The sequence below is a fragment of the Gekko japonicus genome, unplaced genomic scaffold, assembly GCF_001447785.1.
Source record: "Gekko japonicus isolate JY-2015 unplaced genomic scaffold, Gekko_japonicus_V1.1 scaffold2182, whole genome shotgun sequence".
Taxonomy (NCBI): domain Eukaryota; kingdom Metazoa; phylum Chordata; class Lepidosauria; order Squamata; family Gekkonidae; genus Gekko; species Gekko japonicus.
Genome location: NW_015170954.1, coordinates 75,441 through 98,985, shown reverse-complemented (window position 1 = coordinate 98,985; position 23,545 = coordinate 75,441). Strand labels below are relative to the sequence as shown.

The 23,545-nt window shown below is 43.3% G+C and overlaps 1 protein-coding gene across 1 annotated transcript in view; it reads right to left on the bottom strand.

The window, feature by feature from the left end:
• PHIP (pleckstrin homology domain interacting protein) overlaps positions 1 to 23,545 on the bottom strand; it is a 154,644-nt gene that overhangs the window by 95,596 nt on the left and 35,503 nt on the right. Inside the window, exons 5-7 of the mRNA XM_015418910.1 lie at positions 18,885 to 19,035; positions 18,705 to 18,803; positions 8,410 to 8,570 (exon numbers count right to left, since the gene is read on the bottom strand). Of these exons, the coding sequence (XP_015274396.1) occupies positions 8,410 to 8,570; positions 18,705 to 18,803; positions 18,885 to 19,035 (411 nt within the window). The remainder of the gene's footprint in view (positions 1 to 8,409; positions 8,571 to 18,704; positions 18,804 to 18,884; positions 19,036 to 23,545) is intronic.

Genomic DNA, 23,545 nt, shown 5'->3' with positions numbered 1-23,545 from the left:
CTCTATGTTGCTTTGCTTCCCTTGGGTGACTAGGCGCTAGTAACATGCTCCCCACTCAAGGAGACTTGCATCTTTGGCAATTTCCACTCTGGGTGGGCCTCCCCTCTGATGGGTGTCCCAAAGAGACTATCAGAAGGAGCTGCATACAGTGGACGGAACAGTGACGTCACCATGGCAACGCTGAAGGACGTCCCTTTAATGGGGCAGTAGGAGCCACTGAAGGAGATGAGACTGGAATTGGGCCCATGGCACAGTTTCCAAGCAGGATATCAAGAGACCCAGCAAACATTTCAAGGCCATCAGTAGTACTGCTGTCACATATAGGAGGGGCGTGAATGCTGCCCAGAGGCTGAAGAGACATTATTCTGGAAAAAGACAGTGCACTGATCCATGTCAATTCATGTCCCTATAGAGATTATGGTCTGTGAAGGCATGAGGGTGCTCTTCTGGTGGTTCATCAGGAAACTGTGTGAGCAGAGGGCCTGTAGGGTTATTTGGATGTCCTGGAGGCCCTGTGATCTGGTTGGTGACCAAATCACTGTGCCTTGTGTCATGAGATGGGTCACTACTGCAACCATCAGCTTGGAAGAGTGTCAGGAATATGGAGTAACAGCTGCTGGACTTGACAAAAAAAGATCATAGAGGATGCTTCTGTACACCATAGACACAGCTGGTTTAGCCTATATCTGGTGCACTGGTTTATCTGAATCAGGCCTGACCAGAGTCAACTAGAACAAGAGGATAGCTTGAATGAGAGTGCCCTGTATTGAAAATGTTGGTGATTATAGGCTAAGCAAAGGTACTGTTTGGAGCTGGGATATATGGGGACGTGTACATCCTCCTGAAGATACATGGAGACTCTCCACAATGGATTGGAAGATTTCCATGCAAAATATCTCCCCCACCCCTCTCTCATGGGTCTGTTGTGATCCTTTAGGTCCAGAATCGTCCTATAATCACTGTTTTTCTTGGGCATGATAAGTAAGACAGAGAAGGGTCTGGAAAAAATGTTCTTCTCTGGAGTTCTTCTCTGAAGTCTCAGACATACCAACTTGTTCTGGGTGGGATGAAGCCAAGTGGGGGTGAAAGCCTCAATTCAGCCTCCTGCTATAGCATAAGAATTGAAGAACTTCTTTCCAGCCTGGTTGGGCAAGGAATCTCAATATATGGAGATCGGCTTAGGGGTGTATCAGAATTGGTTACAGGTCAGCTTGTGAAAACAAGAATCTCTGCAGTCCTGGTTCTGAAAGGATGGCCTGACCTGCTGAATCTGTTGTCACCTCTTCTAGAAGAAGAGGGCATTGCTTTTTTCTTTCTCTTGGTCTACACAAGGACTTCATCCAGGACCGAGTCCCCAAAGAATTTCTCTCTTTGGTGTGGGACAACAGAGAGATTGCTCTTATAGCGGTGACCCACCTTCCAGTGTTTCAGCCACAGGTTACACTGAATGATGATGCTGGAGACTAAGTAGTGAGCAGAAAATTGCACAGCATCCAGAATGGCATCTGCAGGAAATTCAGAGGTTCAAGTACATTCTGTTAAAGCCTGAATGGTCAGGGGCTGGATGATATAAGAGTTCCTCTCTCCAGAGGATGGATGCTCTGGAGAAGAAGAGGCTGCACTTACTTTGAGGGGACTTTCTTGAGGGAAAACGTATTCTTTCTATCAATATGGTATCTGAGGGTGCTGTTCCCATCCTTAGGGTGAACTGCCTCTGAAACAAGACTGGTAACTGGGGCACCCACTAGAGATAACTTCAAGGCTTTCATAGTAGAGGAGGGTGTACACTCCTTACACAACTGAATTTAAGCTTCTCCTTTTGCCTAGGGAGGTCCACTCACTTCTGAGGGCCTCTTCAAAGGAATCTGGAAAAAGAATAATGGTGGGAGTTGAGGCAAACCCCCACCCCCCAGCATGTCCTGTTACAGGTGTCTTGAGAATCATCAGAGGTGGCTTGTCCTGTGAATCTCAGAATGGACACGACCTTCCCCAGAAGGCATGGAAAATTTCCCGTTGGTATAGCCTTCTCGCAGCTGGGCCCAAAAAAGACTGTTTCTTCCCTCGACAACTCCCCTTCTTCCTTATATGAAGCCATAGAGGCTAAAGAAAAGTTGGAGTGCAGCAACTCAAAATAGCCAGAGAGGGCCGAGTGTCTAGACCTGGAGACTGAAGGAGGGGATACGTATTGGCCTCATGGTTTATTGGGCATGGAAGAAGAGATGCGATGGCAGGCTGTGGGTGGTTCTAGGGTCCAGGAAGTTAAATGCCAGGTTCCTTCAAAGAATGGCACTGACATCTACTGGATCCCTTTTTTCATCTCCTCCTGTGTGGGGAGGGGTAATGCTTGGTGAAGGGGAAGAGCAATCCTCATCCCGCTTTCTATGATGGCTCCTTTTATCACATCTTCCCCAATCCTGTTTAATGTCCTTCACCTTTTTTTTAATGTAGACACAGAGGTCCAGGTGGAGAGAAGCTTCATCAAAGTTGATGGGGGAGAGAGAAAGAACCACCCTCTATAGAAAAAGTAAGCCCCCCATTGCCCCCCTGGAGCTCTCTTCCCATAGCAAGGAGGGGCATAGTTTTGGCACTTGTACTTGCTGATACCTTCTGGCTTTACAGAGTTGGTGGGGTGAGAGTAGCCAGCTCAGATGTCTCTGCCAACAGGCCTATATCCCACTGGTGCACTTCTACCCCAGGCCCTTGTAGGTCAAAGCAGTCGTGCTGTCCTGTTGCAGCAGATTGGCTCAAGTTGCTGCCTTGATATGTTCCATGCAAGAAGGCTTCTTCTACTTCACACCTGCTGCTAGCAAGCAAGAGGCAGAAGGAACTGGTGCTGATTTCTTTTAAGTAGTTTGGCATTTTCTACTGTTTATTTCTAAATTAAATGAGAGCTATGGAAGCTTATCCATCCATGGAAAGGGGAAGGCATAGACTGGCGAGAGGGGCTGAGCACCTGCTCAGGATAGTGGAAGCCTTTACAAAAAAACTGCTTATGCACAGCCCACAGAACAAGGAGACACATCCTGTACAAGAGTACCTTCCTCCTCAAATGGAGAAAATGTAGTTCATTGGAAAAATAAACAGGAAGCATCTTTAGCTGCAAGACCAACAGAAGCAAAGTACCCCCAAAGACCAGGAATCCAACAAACTGCTCCCCAAACGTAAAAGCAATATAAAGAGCACAGATTGGGAGGGGGAGCTCAAAGCATATATCTGTTCTGTGGCCATTTAGATGTGACAATTTATAATTTAAATTCATTGATACAGATTTAGCAATTGCTACACTTTCAGCCTTTCCAATTTATGACTCATTCTTTCAAAGTAATTACTTCCTTTGTATATTAAACAAGTCTTTTTTCAAAAAAATGCATATCAAACTTCTGAACAATTTGTTTAACCAAAAACCTGATATCTAATTTCCGAAAAAGTGTCTCTGCATTTGTGATAAATATGCAGCCACTTTCCCAGTTTAATATTTTCCCAGCCTGATATTACAAACTTCAATACGGTCTCCCCTTTAACAATCTGGCCCCAATCCAAAGGATCTCAGGTTTATTATGTTATCATCCTTACTGTTTAAATCATCCTCAGTATTGCTCGAAAGGTAAAATAAAAATACAAATCAGTGTCCAGCAGCAGTTTCTGAGTTATGCAGAGTACTCAATACAATACCCTATGCTTTGGGCCATTTTTCTGTAAGTAAGGGATGGGGGTGGGGTCATCTTAATCCAAGGTAACAGGAACAACCATGTGCCCTGCCTTCACATTCCAGGCATAGAATGCAGTACCACACATCCCATTCTACTCCCCAAGTGCATTACTGAAAACAAGGTAACGTATATGCAAAGCTGCTGAATTTGCATATTACATGGGTCAAACTCCAGCTTTTCTTAATGCAAAGGTTGAATTACATTTGTGGCTGATGGATTATTTGGGGGAGGGTTTAATAGTACATAAACATAGCCTACACTGCTTCCCACAGTATTCATGTTAACTAATCTACTTAGATCTGTTATGAAACGTTTAAATCAGGGGAAGGAATACATGCTGCCCTCAACTAGGAAAGCCTGGAACAGGCCAGAAGATGGAGAAAAAGTACAAGAAAACATGGATTTTAAGGTTGTTACTGCCAATGCTGCTGAAAGTAACACTTGGCATCCCAAGTCCCCATCACTCAAGTCAATCATTACCATATCACATTTATATACTGCCCTTCTCCTATGGAGCTCATGGGAATTACTTTACCCTCTGATCAGTCCCAATTAACCTTTCCTTCCTTTACTTAGAACAGACAGCTCCTGTGTCTGGACAAATTGCTTCTCCCCCTGGTTTTCACATGTGACTGAACATTATGCAACTGAGCACACTGTGCCACATTGGCCCAAAATATTTTGGCTCCACAAAATTCTCATTGCCTGCAGAGCCTGATTATATAGCAAATTATTTTCTAGTGGCTGCAGCAAAGATTTTGGGTATGGAAACAAATTATAAATATTTCTTCTGCTTAAATCAGAAGAACATACGATATAGCAGTTTTTTTAAAAAAAACTCTAGAGCATGATGGCAAAAGCACTTCCAAAAGGAAGAGTACTGATATGCTACCTTAGTTTAACTTCCACTAAAGTGACTCATTAAATTGGTGACTTGTTGGATGTGCTGATAGAGGACTGGAACTCACATCACTCTGAAGCCATCAATGAAATAGCTCCCTGACGTCCTCTCCGCTCCCACCCCAAATTAGCTCTGTAGTACACCATGGGACTTAGAGGGATGAAACAGGAGCTTAGACTAGAGTGAGTTTGGAGACGGTCTTGCAACGAAGCTTCAAGAGCATCTTATAGGGTGCTTATGAAATCCTATGAAATGGCGGTGAAGACTGCCAAGAGTGAATTCTATACAACCTACATTGCATCTGCTAGCGCTCGCCCAGCACAATTGTTTAGGGTGATTAACTTCTCTCACTGAGAGACCTAAAACGTTTAGTAATTTGACTTTAAGCTGTGAGGCATTTGTGAGCTTTTTTGTGAATAAAGTCTTGTCACTCCGCCACAACCTGCCTGCCAACTTTGATACAGTATGTGAACCTGATGCCCCTTAGAATCATAGTTGGAAGGGACCTCCAGGGTCATCTAGTCCAACCCCTTGCACAATGCAGGAAATTCACAAATACCCCCCATACCTCCACTGACCCCTGTTCCACCTCTGGATTTGTTCTGCCTTTGGATTCAGCATTTGACAACTTCCGCTGACTCTCAGTGGCCAATTGTGACAACCTCTTCTCTGTGGAGGTCTAATTTTACTTTAAAATGTTCTTTATGTTTGCTCTCAGGGTAATCTGGCTGCCACCAGGGAAATTTAGGATTTTCCGACCTTGTCCTTTAATATTTTTCCTACGGGTTTTGGTATTGTGACCCAGGGTTTGGGCTTTCGAAGGACTATGTGTTTCCTGGGAAGAATTTCGTTCAGAACTTGTGTCTTAAATAAAAGTAGATTTATTTGATGTTCACACACTCTTCCCTCTTATTGACAGGGATCAGGGCTTTGTAACAATATTTTCCTTAAGCCATATATGGTTACTGTTTCTTTATGCTTTAACTTTTCATAACACACACAAGACTTCTCTCTCTCAGACCTTAAAACGAACAAACTGCTTAACTCTTTTACTACACAGAACCCAATCTTTCCCTCACAGGGACCTCAGGACAACTCTCATATTAACTGCTTTTATACAGCACTCTCTGCTGACAGACTAACTGTTTTCTCTCAACTGTCATACCTAACAGACACACCAGATAGACATTCCAATCATCCACACAGCATCCATTCCAAACCCCCTCCCCTTCTCTGTCACTCACCAATCATACCACTTGCCTGCTTCCAGCACTCTAGAATATCACAGCCATGCAAACTAAACTTTTAAAGTCACACACACACAAAACATGAAATCGTTACACCAATGTTGACAGTATTCTGGGCACTGCAAAGCCAACCACTTGCCTCTTAGACCCGTGTCCTTCGTGGCTGGCGCAAGCTGGCAGTGAGGGTATTTGGGGCCCTCTGATAGACAGTATCAATCTATCCCTTCATTCAGGGGTCTATCCAGAGGATTTAAAAGGGGCAATGGTAATGCTGCTCTTGAAAAAGCCATCATTGGATCCTTCTTACCTGGGCAAGATAATTGAGAGAGCAGAAGCTGAGCACCTCCAGAGTTCCCTGGAGGACACATCAACGCTAGACCCCCTTCCAGTCTGGCTTCTGGCCTGGTCATGGGGTGCAGGCTGTGCTGGTTGCCCTCACAGACTATCTATGCAGGCAGCTGGATCGAGGTGGGTCAGTACTGCTGTTGCCATTAGATCTGACAGCAGCATTCCACACAGTTGATCACAATATGCTGGCTCTCCACCACACCAACACTGGAGCACATGGGACAGCCCCGAAGTGGGTTGCCTCATTCCTATATGGTCAGGGACAGAGAGTGGCACTGGGAGAAGAGGGTCTCTTCCCAATACCCCATGCTATGCGGGGTCCCTCAGGGGGCTGTCCTCTCCCTGATGTTATTTTACATCTATATGTGCCCTCTTGTCCAGCTGGTGCAGAGTTTCAGGGTAGGATGCCATCAGTACACTGATGACACCCAGTTGTATTTGCTGATGGATGGATGGCTGTACACTGCCCCACGAAATCTGGCTGAGGGTATGGAGGCCATGGTGAAGTGGCTAAAGTAAAGTCATCCATGACTAAGACCAGCAAAGATGGCGGTTCTCTGGCTGGGTGGGGGAGATTCAGGACTTCAGTGCCAACTTCTGGCTCTCAACCATGCGCCATTAACACCAGTGCAATCAATCAAGAGCTTGGGTGTGTTTCTGGATGTCTCCATATCAATGGAGGCCCAGATCACACATGCTGTCAGACTGGCATTTTTTCAACCACGCCAGATCTGGTAACTGGCCCCCTACCTGTTTCACCCTGACCTGGCCACCATAATCCATGCAACAGTCACCTCTAGGCTTCATTATTATAACTTGCTCTACGCACACATTATACCTGTGCTCCGCCAACTGCACTAGCTCCAGATTGAGTACTGGGTAAGGTTCAAGGTTCTGGTTTTGACCTTCAAGGCCCTAAATGATCAGGGACCAACATACCTATGGAACTGCCTTTCCTGGTATGTCCCCTGGAGAGCGCTGTGCTCAGGAGAACAACATCTGCTGGAAATCCCTGGCCCAAAGAGTGTTTGGCTGTCCTCAACTAGAGCCAGGACTTTTTCAAGCCTGGATTCGACTTGATGAAACTCTCTGCTGAATGACAGCAGGGCCATGCAGGACTTGTTACAGTTCTGTAGGGCCTGCAAGGCAGAGATGTTCCACCAAGCATATGGCTGAAGATAGCAATGGTTTTTAATAACAATTTGGCCAATTAGTTGCCTTCTCACTTTCCTCCCCACCATTGGGGGTCAAATTTGTACCATACAGGCTTTATGCTTCACGTGCATCATGTTTGTTTTTATGATTCTTGTATTTTATCTGTATACTTAATTAGTAGATTGTTTTTAAATGTTTCTCAATGTAAAATGTTGTACACTACTCTGAATCTGCTCTGCAGGGAGGTCGGTATAAAAGTTAAATAAATAAATAATAAGAAGAAGAATGATTAAGAGTAACCAAATGTACTCAGAGACCACTGGATACCATGAGAAAAGACAGCAGCATAAATCTTAGTCAGTCATTATATATGATTCTCTATTCTATATGCTCTTACACTTTTCTATTTTTCTGCAAAAGAAAACCTTGAACACACCCCTTGCTGCAAGGAGCATTAACTTTTATCATATTATACATATTTGTTTCCAGACTGCAGCAAAGGAGTTTTTGCAGTGCTTAATCAAACGCCTTTCTGGGTAGGAGCAGGATATTATTTTTCAAAACATCAGAAGCAAGACCTTAAGAATGTGAAAACTGTACCTAGAAAATAAACAAAACAATACAGAACAGCACACAATGAACAAGGAAGACAAACCATATACAAATCAAAATGCATGGTATGAAATAATCCTCTTCTCAGTCTGAGAAAAATAGAGTTACTGGGGAACGTAAAAACTTCTTCTCTTGGTGTCAGCAGAGAAACACCCCAAAAGCAGGACTTAAACAAATGAAACCCCATAGACGCCCCCAATCCAGTTCCAAAGCCACTGAAGATATTGATACAAAACTTCTGTATATGAAGGATTCTGCATCCCAGCTAGTCACCAAGAATAGGTGCCCCACACAAGATTAACCATTTCTATCCCTGTTCTGAGGTAAAGATCATTAACGAGAACAACATTCTGGTAATCTTCTTGCCACGATCTATCTGCTCTTGGCCACAGTAGTCAGCACACTACAAGAAAACAAAAATGCAAATTTCACTTACAGTAAATATCCGTCTGCCTGTTCGATCAAATGTTACACAATACACTGAAGACAAATGTCCTAGGATTCGCTTGTGCATCTTCATATGTTGATAAACAGCAGTTGGAATCAGGTGCTCAAGTCTATATTTTCCATTTAGCTTTCTTGAAAAGAGAGTTTCAGCTAGCAAAAAAAGGGCAGAAATGTTTACACTTTGTTCACCACACTCATCAGTATGTCCAGAAAGGAAGAAATACTAATTAGTAAGCGGCTGTAATAAAGACCTCACACCTACATGCAAAGTCATAAGAAAGTACCCCTCCACTAGCTGTCTCCAAGTTCAACTAAATAGTGTTCTAGAGTCTCCAAGATCATAGGAAGAGCATTGCCAGTACATCTGTACGCAATACAAAGACTTTCAGTACATAGAGTTAATGCTGAGAAATAGACAGTACTAGTCTTCATCCTAAGGAAAAGGACCATTTATCTGGCTAATAGATCCAGGTGGGCAGCCGTGTTGGTCTGAAGCAGTAGAACAACTTTAGAGTCCAGTGGCACCTTTAAGATCAAAGGTTTATTCAAAGTATGAGCCTTTGTTGAATAAACCTTTATTGGTCCGTAGTTCGGCAGTTCGAGATCCTAGTGTCGCATGACAGAGTAGGGGTGTGCAAAAAAAAAAATTTTTTGGCCCATTTGGATTCGGCTGAATCGGGCCGAATCGATTTCGGCTGGCAGTAAGACTCCCGTATGTCAGTTTCGTCAGTACAAGCCAATTCTGGAGTCTTTCGACCAGCCAAATGTCAATTTCAGCCCCATTATATCCTATGGGCCATTGAAGTCAATGGCGAAAACATAGGGTATATTCTGGGGGCCATAGGGGAGGGGGCTTGAGGGAGAGACTCCAAACTCGCAGGGTAGCTGCTGGAGCCTCTCTCCAAGATACCAACCAAGTTTCAAGAGCATTGGAGCAGGGGGTCCAATTCTACAGGCCCTCAAACATGTTGCCCCATCCCCTCTATTGTTCTCTATGGTGGGGGAAAAGTTACTAATCTCCCCCGCTCCAGGCATGCACAGTGTGTGCTTACTCCCCAGGGTGGGAAGAGAGCCCGCCAAAAAGGATTTCTGAGGCAAGCTCTGGAAGTTTCTCTGGTCAAGGTCGTGCGCAGGCGCCCAACTCATGTGTGGGACTGCACAGAGACCACGACAAAGATCGTAGAGAAACCAAGGTATTTTATCCCCAATCTTGTCTTCCAACTTTACTTTATCAAGGATACAATTTTTAGTAGAAATATCAGTTAGTCTAGTAATATTAGAGTGTTTCCATAACTTGAAGAGGGCTCAAGTTTGTCCCTCTGAGAACCAATCCTGATTCAGAAATGAAGAGAATCGGGATATGGACAGTAACAGCTTTTTCCTTCTGGAATCCCAAACTTCTAGAATAGAGGTAAGGAATCTATCTGTATTAACCGATTCAGGCCTGAATTTCCTCTTGTTCCAGATAGTCTCTGGTATCAATTTGGGATAGGAATGTTCTGACTGTATTGTTACCCAATCCAAACGATTCTCCATTCTCAACATTTTTATGATGTTAAGATAGTGTGATAGAGTCGTGATAAATTTTCAAGTTTGGGAACGCTAAACATACCATCTTTAATGCTCACTATCTTCAATCTTATCTAAATTAAAAACATAACATGCTTTTGAAAAATTCTGGCCTGTTTCCTCTTTCAAAAGTTTATTTTTGGTTAGCAAATACATATTTTACCACAACCATAAATACTGCACAACATGTGAAGGACAGAAATTTCATTCACAAAATGTGATTAAGGTGTGCTACTCCTCAACTTCTTTATGTTAGGACTTTCATTTGTACCACAAATGTTCATGCTATATTGTATTTGAGATTGTTATAAACACACCAGTATTGTATTTGAGATTGTTATATATACCAAAATACTTAATGCAATACAATACTTCATTGAAATCTCTGTACAAAAATACTTAATACAAAAGGGAGGAAGACTTAAAAGTTTTCCAAAAACACTGAGCTTAAAAACTAATACATTCTGTTAGTAAGTGTTCACAGAGCAGAATCCACTTTTGTCAGATACACAGTATCAATTTATATTAAGTAGAGTCTGCTTTTGCAGGTATAGTTTTTAAAAAAAACAACAGAGAGAACATAGCTTAGCTCAGAGCACATGCTCGGCACACAGATGCTGAATGGTATGTACCTGAGACCCAGAGATTTACTGCCAATCAGAGTGGACAATGCCAAGCTGCATTGACCAACAGTCTAGTTCAGCATAAGCCGGTTCCATATGTTTATGGCTACAATCCTATGCACACTCACCTGAGAGTAAGCCCCATTAAATCCCGTGGAAATATTCTAAATGGATTAGCATCTGATCAGAGCAAAATTAAGAAAACTCCTTGACTGGTTTTGAAATAGGTTTTCAGAAGAAGTCAGTAGGAAATGTAATTTTTAAAAAGAACTCTCTATTATTACCAGCTATTTAACAAAATACAGAGCCAAAATGGGATTCTGTCTGCTTTCTCTCTTTCTGGCTGAGGAGCTATCAGCAGGACAACTGTTCCTTCGAAACACAGAAAAACTTCCACTGAAAATGAAAGTAAAAGTTGGCTTCAAGACGTGGGTACTTGCAGAGAATTTCTCTGCATTGAAAAGCACTTGCCAAGATGAAAAACATGCTCACCATTAGCAACTGCTTTTGTGGAACACTGTATGTCTGATTGCTGTTATGATGTACCCTTTAACTTTTTCCTGCTTTAATGTTTATCAAACTAGCTGCTTTATAATCAGGGAAATGGGAAACACTGCCATCTTGTAAAAGGTGATATATTGATTTATTTAGTACATTATACCCTCTTTTTCCTCAAAGGTACTCAAGGCATTGTACATCTCTCTATATAATAATTCTGTTTTAGAGTGGCAACATTCCATGCACTCCCTCAGCCACTGGCCCGTCAGCCGCCACTCAAGAGTACTCACATGCCATTGGCTGGGTGCTGGGTCTGCTCCTCTTCCTCGCCCACTCCCCCTTCAGCCACTGCGCCCTGTCAGAATTACTGGCTAATGGCTTTCTCTCTTGACAAAGACGCTTCTCCTGCTTGCCTCCCATGTGGGACTAACTGTTCCCTCAGTGGCTGTTGGTAGGTATCACAAAATGGGAGTTACCTGTGTTTGTAAGATGGCTGTGGTTCTTTGTTTAAAATGTTCCCCCATAAGGTTTAATTGAGCTATAGTTCCAGAGAGGGGCCTGCAGAGGTATCACTCACTGGGTTGAATGGGACTTCCTCATCTGCTGGCCTACAGTTCCCAGCTGCCCCAAGGCCAAAAAGTGCGGGAAAACAGGGACTGTCCAAACTTGGCAGTCTTTGTCCCTGGGAGGCAGCAGAAATTCAGCCACTCCACAGTCGGCTGGACTGAGGAATGAATGGAAGTTTCCCTGCCCACAACCTCCAGAGGTAGAGAGTATTGTGTGTTTACTCCTACAGTGTGTGTGTGTGTGTGCTCCATAACTGTAAATAGTTAAATGAATTATTTAATTTGGACTAATAATCTGTGTTGTGCTCTGACCACATAGTCTCCCCTGCTCTGCACAATACCAAAGGGAGGGAGTAGCTCAGGAAAGCAAGGAAAGGCCAGACCATTGGGTTGCCAACTTTCCAGGGATCCCCCAAAGATTAGGGATTCCATCTCCAAACAGGGAGATTCGGCCAGAGGGGTCTCACTGTCCCTCTAAAAAGGCAATGACGATTCCGTGAGTGGGCCAGTGAACATAAGGAGTGAGATACACCCACGGGATGAGGGTGGGAGGCAAACATCTGAGTCGTAAACTGGAGCCCATTTCACCATGGTAGGCAACCAAGCTTGGTTCAGACAAAGGAAGGAAACCCTTTGCAGGCCTTTGTGAAGAACTCACTGGGGCCAGTCCTGACTAGGGTTGCCAGGTAGGGAGATTCCTGGATATTTTCTGGTATAGTCTATGGAAGCCAGGGTTTGGGGAGGGGAGAGGCCTCAGCTGAACAGAACATGCCATACAGCCCACCTTCCAAAGCAGTTATTTTCTCCGAGGGGGGGGGAGATCTGTTCTCTGGAGTTCACTTGTGATACCTGGTGATCTTCAGGCTCCACCTGGAGGTTCTAGTAACAAATAAATATACACTGCAAAAACCTTTTAGCAAACTAATGTGTTCTATTTATGGTAATAATTTAGAAAAGTGCATAGTGTATCATTATTTCATCCTAGTCAGGTATAAATATTCATTACATTCAATAAGCAATAACATTCAATACATACAGATTCCTAACTACCATTGAATGTAATGATTCTTTTTTTTAATCCCCCCTAGGAAAAAAGACCCACTACTAACTAAAAACCTAAGAGTAGGAGATCATTACATCAGCTTAACTCAATGTTATTTCATTGAATGTAATGATGATGACCATAAATAGAACACATTAGTTTGCTAAAAGGTTTTTGCAATGTATATTTATTTGTTACTAGACTCTCCTAATACTGCAGCTTGGGTTGCTCCACCTGGAGGTTGGCTGCCCTAGGCATAGCAGTCAGTACTTCACAGCAGGGTCTGCTAGATCCATGTTCTTGCTGTAGAAGCTGAGTGGGTGATTTTGGTCCAGCAGGGTCTGCTAGATCCATGTTCTTGCTGTAGAAGCTGAGTGGGTAATAGGGGGTCTCACACCTTGGAAGAGGACAACCCTCCAGCTCACCATTTCAATCCCAACCTCCAGCTAACTGGGTGGGCAGGACTGTCCCAATCTGGACCACCAAGAAAGGAAGTTTCATGTTGAGTCCAATCTTCCATTCTCCGGTGGTCCTGGAATGGGCGAGTCCTCACATTGGGGATATACAAAAGCAGTGTGCCCCAGGGCAGGTCCAACAGCTTCATTCTACAGTATGCTGTGGAATCCTACGCCCAAATGCTGCCTCAGCTAAGGCCAATCTGTCCACCCTGTAATGCCTTGTGAAGGAATGCACCGACTTCCAAGTGACTGCCTTGCAAACCGTCTCCAAGGATGGGGAAACCCTGTATGCTGCCGAAGTGGTTGCCCCTCTCACCGAGTGTGCCATGATTCCCTGTGGGGGTTCCAGCCCTTTTGCCTTGTAAGCATTGGCTATACACCCCCTAATTCACCTGCTAAGTGTGGAGGCCGACACCTGCCTCCCCAGATAAGACTTCCCGAAGGAGATAAATAGTGCCTCCAACATGCGCACCTGCTTGGTTCTATCTATGTAATAGCTTAGGGCTCTGTGCACATCCAAGCAACACCATTCTCTCTCCTAGTCCCGTGTGGGGTTCAGACAAAAAGATGGCAGTACAATCTGTTCTGCCCTGTGAAACACTGAATTCACTTTGGGGATGAATGCTCGGTCCAGTCAGAGTACTACCTTATCATTATGAAACACAAAGAGCTCCCTGTTGACAGACAGAGCCCTCAGTTCTGAAACTCTCTATGCCGATATCACCCCTACTAAAAACAAGGTCTTAAATGAGAGTTCTTTTAGCAGGTAAGAGGCCATTGCTTCGAATGGGGTTTTGCATAGGGCCCTGAGCACCACATTGAGGTTCCACGTGGGAAACCTATGCACTGGGGGAGGTTTCAACATCATGGTCCCTTTAAGGAAATGTTTAATGTGAGAGTGCCTGGTCAATGATTTTCCTTTCTTAGACCCTCTGACAGCTGACAGCGCAGCCATTTGCCTCTTCAGGGTGCTGGCACTCAGCCCCCTGTCCAACCCTTCTTGTAAGAATGTTAGGATGTCCCTCACCGAAGCTTTGAGGGGATCCAGCCTGTGCTGTATACACCAGGCATGGAAGATTTTTCAGGTGGAATTGTAAATCTTATTAGTAGATCCTTTCTTAGATGCCAGGATGGGGTCTATAACCCTGTCGTCATACCCCAGGCTCTCTCATTGTCGCCGCTCAACCTCCATGCTGACAGGGCGTACAAGTCCTGAAACCATGCCCTCCTCAGCCAGAAGGGGACAATTAACACCAGCTCCGCTTTTTCTTCCAGCAACTTTCAAATCACTCTGGGGATCAGTTGTATTGGTGGAAAAGCATACAGGAGACCTTTTGGCCACTAGCAGTTGAGAGCATTGACTCCCATGGCCTGGTGCTCCCTTGACATGAATCGTACCACTTGTGTGTTTTGAGCTGTGGCAAACAGGTCTGTATTCATCTCCCTGAACTTGTGTTGGAGTCTTTGAAATATTAGTGGGCATGGCCTTCACTTTGCCTGGTCCAAGCGGCCCCTGCTTAGCCAATCTGCCAGCACACTGTCCTTGCCTAGGACATCTACGGCTTTTAGAGACAGAAGGTGGGCTTCCACCCAACTCACTAGGTCACACACCTCAATGTGGAGCGTCTGAAACCTTGTCCCACCTTGTTTGTTGACATGTGCTTCCGCTATCATGTTGTCTGTCTGAATCAGAATATGTTTGTTCGTCAAGAAATCCTTGAACTCCCTCAGGCCCAATCTGATGGCCTTGAGTTCCAAGAAATGTATACTCTTCACCATTTCCTCTGAAGACTTGTGTCATTCTGCCCTGAGTGTGTGCCCCCCCAACCAAAGACACTCGCATCCGTGGTCATTAGGACCCTTTTGGGGTCTCTGATTGGGAAGCCCTGTTGGAACCTTTCCAGTTCCAACCACCATTGAAGTTCTTCTCGTAAGCACCCCAGGAGGTGAGTCAACCAATGACCTTTGTGGACTATGATTTCCTGGAATGGTAGCAGAAATCTCTGAAGCGGCCTGGCATGAAATCTGGACCACTGGACAACCTCCTGACAGGAGACCATCATGCCCAGGAGTTTGGCTAATGTCATTACTTCCACCCTGGGTTTTGTCATCACTTCCAGGAGCAGAGACCTGAGTTTCTGCTGTCTCTCTCCTTATACAAACAGCTTGTCCCTCAGTGTGTCTATTTGAACTCCCAGATGAGTAAGGACCTGGGTCGGCTGCAAGTTGCTTTTCTCTAGTTTCACCACAAACCCATGTTTTCTGAGTGTCTGCACAACCAGCTTGGATGCTTTCACACACTGCTGAAAGGATGCCGCTTTCACCAGAATGTCATTTAGATAGGCAAAGAGTGCTATCCCCTGCAGACGGAGATGAGCGATCAGCACCACCAGGACTTTTGTGAATACTCGTGGAGATGATTTCAAAACAAATGGCAGGGCCCTGGTTATTGTTGTATGCGAAGCGGAGAGACATTCTGTGTGTCTCCCTTATAGGAATATGTAAATATGCCTCTGACAGATCAATGGATATCATAAAGTCCTTTTCTCAAATGGCCGATAGGACTGATTTTAGAGATTCCATCCAGAACGTCTTTGTCTTCACATATCTCTTGACCTATTTCAGGTCCAGGATGGTCCTGACATCCCCATTCTTTTTTGGTACAATGAAGAAAACTGAATACACCGCTTGATTCTTCTGGGTGTGTGGAACCTGCTCTATGGCCCCTATTTGCAATAGATGTTGGATGGCCTCCTGTAATAGTCTGTGTTTCCGTAGCAATGGAAATCTTGAGTAGACGCCTCCAAGGAATGTTGTTGAACTCTATGGCATAACCTTCTGAAACTGTGTCTATCACCCAGTTGTCGCTTACCATCTCCTTCCAACGATGGGCAAAAAATTGAAGACAGCCACCTATCCTTACTGGTCCCAGCTCTGTGGCATAGTGATACTGAGGATCCTTTTCGAAAGTTCTTTCCTTGATCACCTTTATTGGCAAAGGAGGGTTTGTTGTCTCGCCCTTTGTTTTGCCATTTTCCTTTGAAGGGTCTGGACTTTTTGGAATCACAAAAGGACTGAAATCTTTTTCTGGCTCTAAACTCCTTTTTTTTCTAGGGTAGTCCTTTCTTTTTATCCTTATCCTCTACTAGGTACTTGTCGATGCCATCACCAAACAGCTTTGTGCCCTGAAACAGAACTGCTGCTACTTTTGCTTGGGCCGAAGAACCAACATCCCAGTTCCTCAGCCAGTTGTTTCTCCTGGCTGCCACACTACAAGCCATCGCTCTTGCTGATTGCTGAAAGGCACCAAGAGTAGCATCTGCAGCAAACACCATTGCCAGGGAAATTTTCTTCAGCTCATCCTTGGCTTCCTTTGAAATAGTGCTTTCTGCCGAGGCCCTGTTGGAAGCCCATGCATACGCCGCCCTTGCAAACAGTGATGTCACTGTAGATGCTCTCAAGGAACACAATGAGGCCTCAAAATCTCAGTGAAGTGTTTGTTCTATCCTTCTATCACAGTGATCCTTGGGTAGACCATCTGCATCCATAGGGAGAACTGAATTAGAAGACAGGTTAGTAACTGGGTCATCCACATTGGGAAGCTTAAGCCTCTTGGTAGCTTCTAGTACCATAGAATAGAACTTTGAGAAAACCTGGTGGTTTGCCTTTGGATTAGTTGGGTTCTCCCACTCTGCCTTCATGAGACTATATAAGGCTTCTGGGAGGGGAATCCCTGCCTGAGGCGTAGAGAGTTTTGGCATAAATTGTCCTGAACCAGACTGAAATTCTGTGTTAGCTTCATCTTTCAGTTTAGATTTGGAGATTTCTAATGTTCTCAAAACCTTAGGGAGTAGGCGTGAGTATAATTCCTGAGGAAAGAGCCTAATTTGTACTGTAGGCAGCTCTTCTTCGTCTTCCTCTCACAATTTTCCCTCTTCCCTGTCTGAAGTGGAATTGGAATCGCCAGAGTCTCCCATATGTGCATCCATTAGAGGGCTACACTCCCAGGTTGCTGAGAGTTTTTGCCTCTTTATTCTAGATCAGGAGAGCCTGAATTGCTGCTGTGTCTGTCTCTTTTCTTTTTCTGGGACCTTTCATGCGGCCTTCCCCTGGCTGGGGATGCATGAGAAGATGCAGTCTCCTGTCTTCCTGCACCATGTCCCTTAGTTCCTTCCACATTCTGCTCTACAGACTCTTGGGAAAATAGAGAAACAGAAAGTACAGGCAGCTCAATTTCAGATGATGGGCTTCCTTTCATTTTGTCAGCCATTTTGTGGTGCTGGCACCTGGCAAGTGAAAGTGAAAACACTCTTTTCAGACAAGGGGCAATGAAATGGCCTCCACCATTTACTCTGCCCCCGCCCATTCCATAGCACCTTATGGCTCCCTGCTATTGGGGCCTGGTTCAGCAAGGTGAACTCCATGGTTCTCTGGGGACCTTGCCATGGCTATGTGGAAAAAAATCTCTCAACCCCCCTCCTACTGGGCTCCAGAGCTTAGGGTGAGAGGGGAAAACCCTCCCACCTTCCCAAGCCATCCAAGTCCCACAGAACCCCCAGATGCCTACCAGGTGTCTGCTGGGTGAGGCTCCTGGCTGCTCAGTTCTTTGAAGTCTTCACCGGGGTTCTGTGGCTGGGAAGTGCGGTGGGTTGCACAAACGCCATCCCAGCCACCGCCACGAACTCTGCCGCTCTTCTAGGACCTAGGCAGGCCTGCAGGAGTTCGCGGGAGCCTCGGCCATCGGGGGATTGCCCCACGCTGCTGGCTTGCCTCTGGTGCGCCTGAAGACTCCACGCTGTTGGAGCTGCCACGGCAACACAAAGGAGCAGTTGTTCTCCTGGCTGCTGCCACCATGTGGCCCACCTGCTTCCGAGTTTCACTGCTAGATCCAACCACTCTGTAGCAGGGTCGGTTAGACTGGGGCCAGTCCAGGGGGAGAAGCCCCTCCCCCCTGCTGGATCAATCTGAAGACTAACCCTGCTGCAGAAAGAGGAGCCAATCCCCAATGTGAGGACTGGCCCACTCCTGGACCACCAGAGAATGTCTGGCCTGAAGTCACCCAGTAAATTTCATGACAAGTAGGGATTTTGAACACGGGTCTCCCCAGTCCTAAATATCTATCATGCTAACCACTACGCTACACCAGCTTTCCAAATACATAACAAAATAGTTTTGCCACCAAAATAAAGTTCTGCTAAAAAAATAAAGTTCTGCCACAGACTGAGTACAATACTATTTTTCCCACAAATATCTAGCTCAAGTTGTTTGCAGTATCAGGTACTAACATCTTCTTCCAGTCCTCCATACCACCAAGGTATTTGTCTGTCTACTGAGTATGTTAACTGTCAGATCCTGGAAGAATGTGGTGAGAGCAGAAATGCTAGACAGTCAGTCCAAATTTTACTCACAGAAAGCAAAGGCATTTCTAACATTTAAATTCCATAAATATGTCCAATATTACAACTGCATATGCTAAGTAAATCATAAAAGCTGAATTTTATGTTGTTAAAGCAGTAAAACTCTCTTACCTATGCTAGGTGGGCTGCCATAGTTTACTGGCGACTCTGGAGGTCTTCCACAGTGCAATGCCGCAAGTGCAGAACCCTTCCAGACAACATGCTTGCAGCCTGTTTTATTATAAAATAAGCATAAGTATAAAATATAACAAGACAAAATAAGTGTTATGTTATTATGAAAATGACTCCTACTTTTATTTGTGCGAAGCAAAGACTGTCTTCCAGCTCCTAATAACGTTTGAACTCCTGGAACACTCTGAGGAATTTCTTGCTCTAGAAGTGGTCCTAGTCGATGGCATATTTGGAGTAAGTGATCAGGTGCCAAATGTCTATAGTACTTTACCTATTATAAAGAAATCAAAAGTTAATCTTCAACATTTTACTATTAATTCATTGATTACTGGAGGAAAAACTATGGGTTCAATTCCAAGGCTTCCACAAACAGTGCATATCTGCAGAAGCAATATTTAGTGCTTTCCCCAGGAAGCCTGATCACACTAGAATGGCTGCAGCAAGGCTGCAGCACATCCTTCGCCCTCACACAACTGCAGCAAGCTCAAGGAGCAGAGAAAAGCTTGCATGAAAGTGAAGAGAAGGGGGCATTTCGGCCAATGCTTCCTGGTGTAGTGCCACCATCCCATATTACTCTGAAGGGATCCCTTGAGCCTTACTTGCAAGGTACAGGAGGTCTCTAAGGAAAAGCACTAAAAAAGTGCTACTGTAAACTCTCTCCATTTGTGAAAGCCTCCAATTCAAACCTTCATTTTGTAGCAACAGTGGACTAACACGTGACCCATAAAACCTTTTCTGTGGTTTTCAGCACATGCAGCCGTTTTGGGGGGGGGGCGCGACAGATATCTGGGGGGGGGGGTTATATTTTAACTCACACATTCAAAGTTCATGGGTTTAATACCACCAATGAATTGAAAGTTATTGTTTCACATACACTACCACATTAAGCTTTGCAACAAACTTATAAGGTAGGTAAATGAGAGGCTGACCTGCGAGATAACTATGTCCCTAAAATCATCTGATGAGTTTATGACTGAGGTAAGATTTGAACTAGACATTTCCTGATCTACAGTTCTTGCTCTTACAAAGTACAGAGGCTTGCCACCAGGTATAACATCCCAGGAATCAGTTTCTTGGAATTCAGCAAACAACTTAATTCCTTTGAGCGTATGTACAAAAAAGTGCAGGTTGTTGAAATACATATGAGAACTGTTTACATTTCTATAGTCATAAGATAAATCTATGATTAAAACTATTGTTTCATATTTATACCTTTACACTGACAGATTATTAGTCCCTTCAAAAACAAAGTAAATTGATAATTCATCTATTGTTTTTTTATTTGAATGACAAATGTAATAATTTGCAACCCTTTTTTTAACTGGAATAACGGCTGTTGACATTTTCTGTTTCCAGAAGTCTACTTTATTTGGTTGGTTGGTTTTGTATCTGTATGCTTTATGCACTAACACAGATTTTGGAAACGAGACTAGATATTCTAATTAACCCTCTAACAACTTAAGAGGTAGATATGGCATCCCAGTTTTTTTTTGGGGGGGGGCTGACTGCTGATAAAAGCTAAAGCCTTTTCTTCTTAGAGCATTGTGTCTTGCAGAGTAGCACAAAGTGTCCTGTTATCACTTATTACTTAGCTTTATTTCTGTAAATGTAACACTTCTGGTAGAAAAACAAAGCTAGAAATCTAATAAATTTGGCATTGGGGTAGGTTTTTTTTTCATCCAGCTGTATAACTTATTAGGCAGAAAAAGGAATACACCATAATATGTTTGCAGTGTAGTGAAGTACCATGGCTGTCAGTAGGCTGGCACAATCAAAGAGCTTGAATTTTCTCACCACAGAAGGATAGGGATAAATTCTTGGGGCAGAAAAATAACCCCATAAGCAAACATCAGGAATCACTAGTATTATTTGGTTTTGTTTAAAATTTAGGACAGTTTCTGTTAGTTTTCTAATATCCTAGGTTCAAAACACATTTTATTCCTTCAAAATGAAAATATGATACATAACTTCATAAATAATTAGTTAAATACTTAACAAGCAAAAGGGGAGAGACATAAACATTCAAACGAAAAATTCTGCCTCATGTTAAACCATGTTTTCAGACTCAGGATATACTGCTGCCACTGCAAATACTTATGTTTCTTTGGGACCTTTTCTACCATCATACAATGGGATTGTATAACCCCAATGGCAATAATTTTTTTATGTTGTTTGAGGGTTAAGTTGCAACATGTGCAATTCTCTCCAGAAAGCTTTTTCTGGATTATTACATCTTACTCTATCCACGAGAAGCATACTGTATTGGAAAATCAGTTTTTGATAACATAATTCCATCAATAATTTTGATAACAATAATTCCATTTTACTATTGCTGAAATTCATGAAGCATCTCTTGTGATTATAATTTTATGAGTAATTCCAAGGTAATTAATTTGTTAAACATCAAAACCATTTCTAGTGCGTATGCACTGCTAAACCCTGCGTTGGACCACAGCAACTTTTCTAGCTGGGAGGAAGAACGACTTTGGACTCCAGAAAATCCAAAGCCACATGGGATGGGATTGTAATAAGCAGGGGAATCGTGTGAGAATGTCCCATCCTCCCCATGCTAGTTGAAAACCCAACAGGACCCAACCAGTGTTCCCTCTAAGCTGAGTTAGTGTGAGCTAGCTCACAGTTTTTTAGCATCCGCTTCACACATTTTTGTCTTAGCTCAAGAAGGATGGCTCCAGAGCAAACTAATCTATGCAGTACCAAATCGCTCACTCACAACTTAACTGCCAGTAGCTCACAAAGCAGAATTTTTGATCACAAGACTCCACAGCTTAGAGGGAGCACTGGACCCAACCCATTATTTGAGTGAACATGAAGAAAGGCTTTTAAACTACAGAAGGTGACAACTAATATTAAGACGATTCTTCATGTTTTTTACTCTGAATAATCAAAAGAAATGCTTAAATATACTCTATTTTGGTAACATTTTGTATAAAATATGGAGAGTGTATTATCAATGCAGTTGAAGAAAAGAAGATCTCTAAGTGTCAGTTTATTCAACTAGATTTTATCCCCACCATTATAGGCTTCTAAAAAAAATAAACAGATTTTTATTTTCTTCTCATTCAATTTCTTCTTTATAAGAACATAAGACAAGCCAATGTTGGATCTGGCCAATGGCCCATCTAGTCCAACACTCTGTCACACAGTGGACAAAAATACCAGGTGCCATCAGGAGTTCCAGCAGTGGGGCCAAGATACTAGAAGTCCTCCCACTGTGCCCCCCCCCCAGCGCCAAGAATACAGTGCATCACTTGCCCCAGCCTGAGCGTTCCTATCTAAACCTTGTAGCTAATAGCCACTGATGGAATTCTGCTCCATATGCTTATCTAATTCTCTCTTGAAGCTGTCCATGTTTGTAGCCGCCGCCACCTCCTGTTCTCTGTTACATACAATTTGTCTGTTATGATTCTGCTTACCTCTGAGGCAAAAGTTTCAAAAACCACAGAAATACCTAAATTTTAAATAAGGGAAACAAATATATCTGCCCAAAAAGCTATTTCAATATGTTTTATAAACTGTAGTTTGCTTAAACCCTACTTAGTCTATTACTAGACATTCTACATAGCTCATTTCCTGCCTGCAAGCATAATTCCAAAATAATATTGCAAGCTCCCTGAATTGCCAAGCTGCTGGCAAAGCTTCATTACATACTCAGCCCACTTGCTTTTTGTTGGCTGAAATGAATGGGGAGCCTAGATCTCCTCCACCACATTCCAAGATCAATCTACCTGCTTCACTGCACTTGGGGACAACACAAGATAGCCAGATCTTGTCAGATCTCAAAAGCTAAGCAGGGCCAGCCCTGGCTAGTATTTGAATGGGAGCCGTGGCACACAAGATGGCAATGGTAAACCACCTCTTAACATCTCTTGCCTTGAAAACCCTATAGGTTGACTTGACTGCCACCTAGAGGTGGGGTGCTATTGAACAGGAATTTCTGAATTCAGGCATCATAGCAAATCATGGTTAGTACAAAAAAGCAGTTGTGATAACTAAAGATGTGAAGGCCCGGAAAAAAAATGGTTTTTTTCCGTTTTTTTCCTGAAGATTTTTTGTTTTTTTCCGAAAAATTGAAAAAAGAAAAGAAAAAAAATGATTATGGAACGTTTTATTTTAACATGATGAATAAAATATTTTAAGACAAGGTGTTCAAATATTTTCCAAATCATTTCTAAAATATACATGGTATCAGATTGATCTAATTTCTGTGCACTGAGGACAAGCAAGTCCTAGTTACAAACTGAACTCTCCAATGCAAGAACAAGATGCATTTCTTCCTTTAGAAGGTGGTATTGTCAGAAGAAAATAAAAAGGTTTCAGTTTTGTTTTTGCACGTGGGGTGGGTATTCTGTTTGTAATAATTGTTTGGATACAATATATTTTTAATATGCTAGTTGTGATAATTTCATGCCAAATAAAAATGTCCATAGTCATATTTTATGTTTCTAAAGTAACAGAATGACTTTCAATCTAGAAAAGACAAAAGAAATGCTAATGTAGCATTTTTTTCAATTTTTCCGAAAATTTCCGTTTTTTTCCGGGAAAAAACCGGGGAAAAAACGGCTTTTTTTCCAAGCTTCAAAATTTCCGGAAATTTTACATCTCTAATGATAACCAGTACTATCCAACTTCAGTCCAACAAGCCACTGAATGCAGTTTGCCCAACATCACATTAAACCAGAATTTAATCAAGCCATGGTTTACTATAACATCTGAACACATCTTATTCTGTGCCACCCAGAGATTGACTGGCAGTATATTAA